Below are 10,515 nucleotides of genomic sequence, written 5' to 3' on the forward strand. Positions count from 1 at the left end.
TAAGGACACATATGTAATATCTTAATCAATAAAGGGGGGGAAAAGAATTGAAAAATATTCTAAAAAAACAAGTGGGTCATAGAAGCGTTCCCAGGCATAAGAATTATGTTTTTGAAATAGCCCAGTTGTATGTGCATGAGGAATTCATAATATTTCTTCACACCTCTTCATTTCTTTCCAAGTCTTCTAAAACTAAAAACTGTGCCATCCCCAAAATACAGTTTTTAAACTAGAGGAGTAAGAATTTCAAGCTATTGTTGTATGCTTGCACATAGCTTGAGTGATCTGCACATGAGCTATGCTTAAAGATATCCATTCTTGCCCTAACCGGTTTGGCTCAGCGGATAGAGCATCAGCCTGCGGACTCAAGGGTCCCGGGTTTGATTCCGGTCAAGGGCATGTACCTTGGTTGCGGGCACATCCCCAGTAGGGGGTGTGCAAGAGGCAGCTGATCAATGTTTCTCTCTCATCGATGTTTCTAACTCTCTATCCCTCTCCCCTCCTCTATGTAAAAAATCAATAAAATATATTTTTAAAAAAAGATATCCATTCTTTTCACATGACCATTTTTTATGGCACATGTTGTAATGATTTTATATTTTATCCTAGTGTGCATTATTTAAAGTGCACAAAATTTCTCATATATTGGATAAGGCATTAATGATACTCTGATGTTATTCTTAGTTTAGTGCTTGGTGATGAAAAAAAATACCAAAAGGAATTCTGAAAGTCTGATTTTTAATATATTTTTATTGATTTCAGAGTGGAAGGGAGAGGGAGAGAGATATGATGAGAGAGAATCATTGATTGGCTGCCTCCTGCACATCTCCCACTGGGGATTGAGCCTGCAACCCGGGTATGTACCCCCACCCATAATTGAACCCAGGACCCTTCAGTCCACAATCCGACGCTCTTTCCACTGAGCCAAACCAGGTAGAGCATGAAGGTCTGATTTTTAAAAGTTACATGTTGGTAACATTAGCTTTATTCATTTTCTCTCTAATGAGATAATTTTTCTCCAGTAGGCACTATTTCATTTGTGTAGGTTATTTTGGATTAAATCCTTCTATAACTGGTGGGCGGGGGGGAGCTGAAAAGAATTTACATTTTTCAGAAAATAAATTAAAAGAAAAAAGTCTGAATTCCAGATTTACCAGATTGTGTAAAAATATGTAAAATGAATAAATGCAGTAGCTAAACTAGAAAAATCTACCTTTTACAAAATCTGTCTTCTAGCATGAATGGGATTCTACATCGCTTTTATGCCTCAACTAAGCAAAATTGCGTCGAGTGCATTCTGAAACCTAAAAAAACATTTTGACAAGCTTTGTGGTTCAATATCAATTTTGTGCTTGTTATGTGTTAATGCTTTAAATATAAATAAAACAAACTTTTATATTAAGTGCCAAAAGATTGTTTCCACCATTTCACTAAAGGTAAGTCCTCCTGTCATGTTAGGACATTGTCAAGCAGGTATATACGCACAGATTCTGTTGACCAGAAAATGAAAGATCTTTGGGATTTTTAGAAAAGAAATAAAAGTTCATGATCCTCAGCTTGAAACAATTAAATGGTGTTATGGGAAGATTAGTGTGCAGTATTAGGAACCATAAGCCATAATATTGACCTTTACTTTTGTGATGCAAAAAGTAAAGTGATTGATAGGGTTGCGTCCCCCAGGAATGAAGGAGACAATCACTTCTGCTGGGTTTTACTTAGATTTTCTTCTGTTTGCAGTGTCCCTTGTATCCTGTTATAAAATATTATGACCCTTTTCCCACCTTTATGATGTGGTTTTCTGTTTTCTTTGCAAGAAGATCAAAAAGAATTAAATGTGACTTTACATCTTGCCATTTGGCTAGAAAATGAAGTGCATCCATATATCCTTTATTACTAGAGATACTCAATTATATGGAAGTAAATAAGTAATATTTTATGAACTCTGATTCCACACAGTTAACAGTTTTTTCACATTGTTTGAATTTAGTAGTTAACCAGTTCTCATTTCCTATACTTTTATATCTGTTTTATTATTTTTATTGTTACTAAATAGATATTTTTCAAAAACAATCCTGTCCTCTTTTTTTAAGTCAAAATGCAGATTTGTTTATTGTTTGAAATTTTAGTAAGTTATTTTTAATATATTTATTTTATGACTTTAAAAAAATCTGATGGTTGAGATTAAAAATGGCAGCAAAGTAGGAGGATGCTGCACAGACATGCTCCCAGGAGCAAGCTGGAATTAAACTGAAATACAGAAAGGCTTCATGAATAATCAATGGAAAACTCACAGGAGAGAACCTGATACCCAAGGACCAAAGGTGGAGACCTCATAGAGACTGGTAGGAGGGGTAGAGGCGAAAAAGTACTAGCCAGGCACCCACAGAATTCCGGCAACTGAAGTCCTGGAAAGATATCTAAGCTGTGGGAGGTGCCACTGAGAACTCTGGGATCTAATCCCGATGCTGGGCTCCCCAGCAGAGAGCACTAAACTGAGGAGGGTACCCACATAACATCTAGCTGTGAAAAGCAGTGGGGTGCTGTCTACCAGGGAGTGTCAGCTAGTTCGGGCACCCTCTTAAAGGGCCAACACACAAAAATTCCCTGTGGAGCCACCCACTTTGTGCTCTGGCAGAGGGAGTGTAAAGTGGACTGGAGCTGTGAGAGCAGAACCCAGGACTGAGGACTCAGGGGATAGAGCTAAGAAGATAAACACCCCAAGTTTTCTGGGCTGAGTCATGCCCTCACACAGCAGAGAACATTTTTCCCACACAGGCATTTGCCTTGCCTGGGGGGAAGACAGCTGACACACCCTATTGGAAAACACCTTGCCCTGAGGCCACTTAAGAGATTAAAAGTAGCAATTAGCCTCCAGGCAGAAGCAACTGCCCCACCCTGTTGAAAAAACTTTTGCCACACCTGAGGATGATTGCCTGGGGACAATTCAAGTCAGAATCCTATTAGTCTGTAGACAGAGACAGTCTCTGGAGGCTTTGAGTCTTTGCCTGATCCAGTTAATCAGAAGCAGCCTTTAACACTGTCCTGCCGTAGAGAAGTATAGAGGATCTACCTAAAACATAGTCACAAGCCCAAACAGTCAACCAAAATGAAGAGACAAAGAAACAACCCCCAAATGAAAGAACTAGAGAATTCTCCAGAAGGGATAAATGAAGCAGAGATAAGAAATTTATCTGAACAGAGTTCAGAGTAATGATGGTAAAAATGCTCAACATAATAGAGCCAGTAATTAATACAGTCTACATGAGAAGTTCCTACTCAGTCAGATTTGTTTTGATATGTAATGATTTTGAGTCTTTGCCTGATCCAATTAGTCAGAAACAGCCTTTAACACTGTCCTGCACTAGAGATTGAGAGGTGTAGAGGATCTACCTAATACATAGTCACAAAACCAAACAGACAACAAAAATGAGGAGACAACCCGCAAATGAAAGAACTAGCCAATTCTCCAGAAGAAGAGATAAATGAAGCAGAGATAAGAAATTTATCTGGAACAGAGTTCAGAGTAATAATGTTAAAATGCTGAACAGTATGAAAAAAGATATAGTAACTATGAAAAAAGAACAGTCTGAGATAAAGAATGACATAACACAAATAAAGAACACATTGGAAGGAATACACAGCACATTAGGGGAAGCTGAGGATCAAATCAGTGAATTAGAAGACAGAGTTGAAAATATCACTCAATTAGAGAACCAAAAAGAAAAAAATTAAAAAATAGGAGGACAGCTTAAGGGAGCTGTGGGACACTGTGAAACATAACAATATTAGAATACAAGGTGTGCCTGAAGAGGCAGAAAAGGAGAAAGGAGTAGAGAAGGTGTTGAAGAAATAATGGTAGAAAACTTCCCTAACCTGGTAAAGGAAAACGTCACACCAGTTCAGGAGGCACAGAGAACCCCAAACAAGAAGAACACAAACAGACCCACCCCCAGAGACATCAAAATTAAAATGCCAAACATTAAAGACAAAGAGAGAATCTTAAAGGCAGCAAGAGAAAAGAAAACTGTTACCTACAACGGAGTTCCCATAAGGCTGACACCTGATTTCTCATCATAAACTCTACAAGCCAGAAGGGAATGGCATGAAGTACTCAAGGTAATGGTAAGCAAGGATCTGAGACCAAGATGACTATATCCAGCAAGGCTATCATTCAAAATAGACAGTCAAATATGCAAATTGATTTAGTAAAATTAGTTAAATGAATGCTATGCAAGGAGCTTCTGGAAACAATACAGAAGTGAAGGCATTCATTATGATTATCTTCACATTGAGATAAATTAGGAACAAGGTAAATTTAAAGCTACACTAAGCAAGTTTAGAGGCAACAATACAGCATCTTAGAGCAGACTGGCCACAGGAATTATTCAGAATATCTGAGGTTTTTGTAGGTAAAACTGTATGAGTGTGACTTTATTAAAAATGTGTCTTTTCTGAAAAATATGCTACTTCTCATTTGTTAAGGATGGTTCTGCATCCACTGATAGACCTTGAACAACCTGTTGTTCTTTTGGTTTGCACTGGGATGCGAAAGAAAAATATCCCTGCGCTTTCTGTCTGTCTTTGTGGTGGCCCAGATTGAATAAGGGACTACATCTGCAAAAAACAAACAAAAAACAAACAAACAAACAAAAAAAACTGATGAACAAAAATACAGCCAGAGGGGAAAAATATTCTAGAGTATAATAGAAGTAATCCTGTTATTTGCAGATTTTTAATATTTTTATATAACAACTTTTGTGATATCACACTATGTTAGTACAGTTTGGGTAATATTATACCTAAAATCCTTTTATTCTTGAAATATTAATGTTTATTGCATGTAATATTATTATATGTAAGATCTTTATTCTCGAATAATTGGTGTTTATTGCATGTAACATTATTATATTTAAAATAGTTTTTCTTGAAATAAAAAAAAAACCTGAAAAAAAAATCTGATGGTTGCCAGAATAGAGTAGGATGAAGAGGTGGGTGGAAAAAGTGAAGGGAAATGTAATCGATAATAGTGTGATAACTTTGCATGGTGACAGATGGTTACTAGACTTAATGTGGTTGGTGATCACATTGTAAAATATATGAATGTCGAATCGCTATGTTGTACACCTGAAACTAATATAATATTGTATGCCAACTATACTTAAAATTTTAAATATCCTAATACTCATTTTTAGTAACATGAGAATTCTAGTTTTTAATTTGCCCATGGTAAAAGAGTATAAATTGAGACTAGCATGTGTTAAAAGTGGAAAGTATTGGTGAGGAAGAAGGAAAATTGCCACATTTTAGAAATGGTTTTATTAATTCATTTCCAGAAGCAAGTAATGAAAGACAACTTTTATATACCTTAAATTAAATTTTACTTTTTTAAACATATATTTTATTGATTTCAGAGAGAAATGGAGAGAGATAAAAAAAAAAATCCATGATGAGAGAGAATCATCAATCAACTGCCTCCTTCATGCCCCACATTGAGGATCGAGCCTGAAAACTGGGCATGTGCCATGACCGGGAATCGAACTGTGACCTCCTGGTTCATAGGTCAATGCTCAACCACTGAGCCACACCAGCTGGCCGGGCTAAAATTTTACTTTTTAAATAAAAATTTAAATTATAATTATAAGCCCTTAAATTTTAAATGGAAATGAGGCAGGATAGTAAGAAGTTAGAAAAATTATTTGGCAAGCAGAATGGGGAAACTGAGACAGCTGATTCAAGCTGGCCTCGTCCATCACCCTGACTCACCTGCCTCCTTCTCCCTTGCACATCCACTCCCTTAAGCATTACGCCCTCAGGACAATGAGGTCCTGATCAGCATCAAATAATCTTAGGTAAAAGCATCTGGTCTGTTGACCACAGAGACAGGGTTATGGTCATACTAGAGATAACATCTAGGCCTCAGTTGTGTTTCAACTCCAGGCCCAGCAAAACAGCAAAAACAAATGAAGCAATGACATGGCTGACATCAGTACTAGATGCAATAACTAATGACTCCCTGCCATGGTGCCAACCAATCAGTAGATACCATAGCCCTGAAAGAACATACCTGGAAAGCTGGTGGATATTCTATTGAGATCCTCCCCTGAGACCTACCCTAAAATTCCCACCTTTAGAAAACAGATAAAAACTCTTAAGACAGGACCCAGTGCATGTTCTCTCTCTAAAACACTCCTTCATTTTCTTCAGGGTTGTATCTTTCCTTTATTTCTCCTGAACTGTAAGGGTCCCCATGAGACTTAAAACCAGGGGAGCAGCAGGCAGTGGCAGCTTATCCCTGGCTAATCACCTGAACCTGTCTCCAAGGGCCCTCTTTTGCCTCTGTAACTTGTTTTCTGAGTCCATGTATCCCAACTGACTCACTTCTTCTACCTCTGTGACTTTTTTTCTAAAAGAACAAGACAATTGTCCGAGCAGCCCACTTGAATCTTCTCCTTAAGTGTACTTTCACTTTGTATACTAAACTAGAGGCCCGATGCACTAAATTTATGCATGGGGGGTCCCTCAGCCTGGCCTGCACCCTCTCCAATCCGGGACCCCTCAGGGGATGTCTGACTGCATGGGATCAGGCCTAAACCGGCAGTCAGACATCCCTCTTGCAAGCCATGACCGCTGGCTCCTATCCACTCACCTGCCTGCCTGCCTGATCGCCCCTAACCACTCTACCTGCCTGCCTGATCACTCTCTAACTGGTCCCTTGCCAGCCTGGTCTCACCTGATCTCACCCCTAACTGCTTGCTCCTGGCGCCCCTAACTGCTTGGTCCCCCACACAGGCCCCTACTGCTTGCTCCCCCGAGCCAGCCTGATCGTTCCTGATCTTGCCCCTAACTGCTTGCTCCCAGGGCCCCTAACTGCTTGCTCCCCTGCTGGCCTGATCACCCCTAACCACCTCTGCCTCTGCCCCCACCACCGTGCCTAACCACCTCTGCCTCAGTCCCCACCACAGTGGCTTTGTGAGGGAGGAAGTCAGATGTCCAGAAGATGTCTGGTCATCCAGTCTAATTAGCATATCACCTTTTTATTAGTATAGATAAACTCTCTTGTGCTAGAATTTTTGGCTCTGAATTCTTTCTTTGCCAAACTCAAGAACCGAGAGCCAACATTACCGATAACATAATGATTTAATAATTGTACGATTTACATTTTATATCAAAATTCATCACTATAAAAATGTGTTCATATTTCTGGATACACAGTTTTAGAGAACAGATAGTAATATTATGTTACAGATTAGAGATAAATATATCAATATATTTTTTGTTATTTAACTTCTATTTGGTTTCTCAGGCATTCACTAGGGGAAAAAAGAAGTTGAATATCACTGTTTGAGAGGTAAATCTTAGGATAGCAGCTTGGTACCTTGTTTTTAAAAAGAACATCTTTTAGGAACATCTTGCTTCCTGGCATGCCATCAGTTTGGTTCAAATAAATGTAAATTCTTGGCCCCCTTCCTCCAAAATAAATACAAATAAAAAATGTAAATTCTTATAAAAATTGCTTTAAAATAAAATAAAAAGGATATCTTTTTTGCTCTGAAGAATTTAAGTACTGACGAGCATTGAATTTGACTTCAAAATGTAGCAGATTATCCTTTTGTTTATAATTAAATGTGTTGCAAAGCTGTTTGGGTGAAACTTCATGCAAAATCTCCAAATCTAGCCATAGATATGATTCACTGTCCTCCTTTTTCAAAGCATTACAGTCAGAAGGTTCTTTCTAATGTATAATTTCCATTTCCTGTGAGGTTATAAAACAAGACTATTATTCTCATTTTATATATCAGGGAAACTAAAACTCAGAAAAATTAAATGGATTTGCCTATGATTTGTTATAGCCAATAAGTTACTAGAATTCAGATCTTGATTTATTGTCTAATGTGTTTAGCCTGCTAGTGTTTATATTTTCAGTTATAATTTATGGTTCTCTCAGTTTATTTTCATATTTACCTTGAAAATTTAGTCATTTAATTGTAATTCTTTTTACTCATTGCCAACCATCTAGATGGAGAACAAAGTTTACTTTCCTCATGTTAATACAGTTTTGAGCCTCACAATTTCACAACTGTTGTTAGTTAATATATTTGGAAGAAAAATGACATGAATGATTCTAATAAAACTAATATAATTACTTAATGTTTTAATCATGAGGTGCTGAGTTCTGTGATCATGTATCTTTCTAACATCTGCTAATAGGTATATATTTTTAGTGTTGATTAAAAGACAAAAATGTAATTCATTGATTCCTCTAGTTTAATTTTTACTTAGAAGAATTGTAAAGGTTCATATTTTGATAGCAGACATGCTAATTGGGATTTTATTTTACAGCAGCTTCTTTTTCCTAACATTTTCATAAGTGTTACTTGCATAGCCAGGTGCTAGATTTTCCCCCCATAGATATTAGCCTGACAGCTTTCTAAATCAAAGGGAATAATTTTTGATTCAGAAATATGATTTCACTGAAATCAAACCATATTTAGTATACTTTTGAATTGTATAACCCCAAGCAGAATTTTCAATATAAATCTAATTATGCTTCTCATGCCTTTGAACTGACTTTGTTATGGTTTACAGAGAAACACAAGCAGCCACTTCCAGGAATGGAGGTAGTGATTACAAATATTAAATTTGTATAATGACTTTCCAACTTTCAGAATTTACAGCAATCATGAGTCCATTTTATGCTGAATACTAAGACTAGTTCTTGAGTGTATTCACCTCATAGTCTTTTGTAAATGTAGCTTTTACTTACAAATAATGGAAATAATGGCAAGCGTTAAAATTCTGTTGCAAATTTGCCAGGAAGGAAAGGTTTGACAGTTGTCTTTTTTTAAAATACATTTTTATTGATTTCAGAGAGGAAGGAAGAGGGAGAAAGGGATAGAAACATCAATGATGAGAGAGAATCATAGATTGGCTGCCTCCTGCACACCCCACACTGGGGATCGAACCCGCAAGCTGGGCATGTGCTCAGACCGGGAATCAAACCATGACCTCCTGGTTCATAGGTTGACACTCAACCACTGAGCCACGCCAGCTGGGGGACAGTTGTCTTTTTTAAAAGTAATCTAAGCCTGGCCAGTGTTGCTCAGTGGTTAGGTGTCGACCCCTGCACCAAGAGGTTGCTGGCTCAATCCCCAGTAAGGGGGCAAGCAGCAGGCAGTTGATCAAGGTTTCTATCTCTCCCTCCCTTCCTCTTTCTCTAAAAATCAATACAAATATTTTAATAAATAAATAAAAATAAAAGTAATCCAGGAATATTGCCAAAGTCTAATTTTAATTTCATTTCCTCTGGTAGTATATAGGTTCATATTATACTTCTAATCTTACTCAACTTCTGGTCAGGGTGACTGGAAACTATAAATAATATTGCCTTAATATTGAGAGTATTTGGTAAGATGACTGCTTGATGGTTATTCTTTACCACCAATTTTATTGTTGTCATTTTTTTGTTGGTAATATGAGAAGTTTGTTTTTAAACATCAGGATGAATTCTGTAAACATGCAATTATATATTTTTTCTTTCTAATGTCATCTAGGAATATGTAATATGTATTTATTGGGGAAAGTAAGGAGAGGGAGAGAGAAACATCAATGATAAGAGAGAGTCATTGATCAGCTGGCTCCTGTACACCCCACACCGGGGATTGAGCCCGCAACCCAAGCATATGCCCTGACTGGGAATGAATATGACCTCCTGGTTCATAGGTTGACGTTCAACCACTGAGCCATGCCACAAGGGAGGAAATATATTTCCTTAAAGTACTTGTAATAAGACAAACATTTTCTTTAGGTTTAGAGATAAATAGTGGAAAGTTGCCCACAAACTGTTAAAGATTATGCTCTTGTTGTAGGTGGCCCCAGAAGAATTTAAGACCAGCATTGGCCGTGTGAATGGGTGTTTGAAAAAGGCTCTCCCAGTCAATGTGAAATGGCTGCTGTGTGGTTGTCTCTGCTGTTGTTGTACTCTGGGTTGCAGCCTGTGGCCTGTTATTTGTCTCAACAAAAGAGTGAGTAACCATTTTATTTTATAATAATGCTAAGAACTAATATTTTTAAACACTATGTGCCACGTATGTTGCATGGTTTATTTAATTCTCATAACAATGCTATCCTCATTCCAGAGATAAACTCAGGGACAGAGAGATTAAATCATTTGTCCAGCCTTTATCAATACTTTATCACTTAATATGAATTCCATCATTTGAAATAATGCAATGTTAATGGAGTACTTAAGTAAATATCAATGTAACTAGGCTACTTATTCTGTTTACAAAACTCAAAGCTGTGATTTAAAGTGTATGCAACCTACATCTATATGGGAAAGATTCTTCTGATTTGAAGAAAGGCAGAAATGAGAACAAACTACAAAGTTTGTGGGGGGCCAGAATCCTGCTTAGTTTGAAACAGGTTGAAACAGCATTCTAACATGACATTACTAGTTATATCACAAATTTAAGTCTACTATCTTAATATCATCTTCTTTAACATTTTATTATAGTC

At 37.3% G+C, this 10,515-nt stretch overlaps 1 protein-coding gene across 4 annotated transcripts in view; it reads left to right on the forward strand.

The window, feature by feature from the left end:
* CHIC1 (cysteine-rich hydrophobic domain 1) overlaps nt 1-10,515 on the forward strand; it is a 158,310-nt gene that overhangs the window by 68,231 nt on the left and 79,564 nt on the right. For all 4 annotated transcript variants that reach the window (XM_005860683.2, XM_005860685.2, XM_005860684.2 and 1 more), the window contains exon 3: nt 9,867-10,022. In XM_005860683.2, the coding sequence (XP_005860745.1) occupies nt 9,867-10,022 (156 nt within the window). The remainder of the gene's footprint in view (nt 1-9,866; nt 10,023-10,515) is intronic.

This window comes from Myotis brandtii, unplaced genomic scaffold, assembly GCF_000412655.1.
Source record: "Myotis brandtii unplaced genomic scaffold, ASM41265v1 scaffold1381, whole genome shotgun sequence".
Taxonomy (NCBI): Eukaryota; Metazoa; Chordata; class Mammalia; order Chiroptera; family Vespertilionidae; genus Myotis; species Myotis brandtii.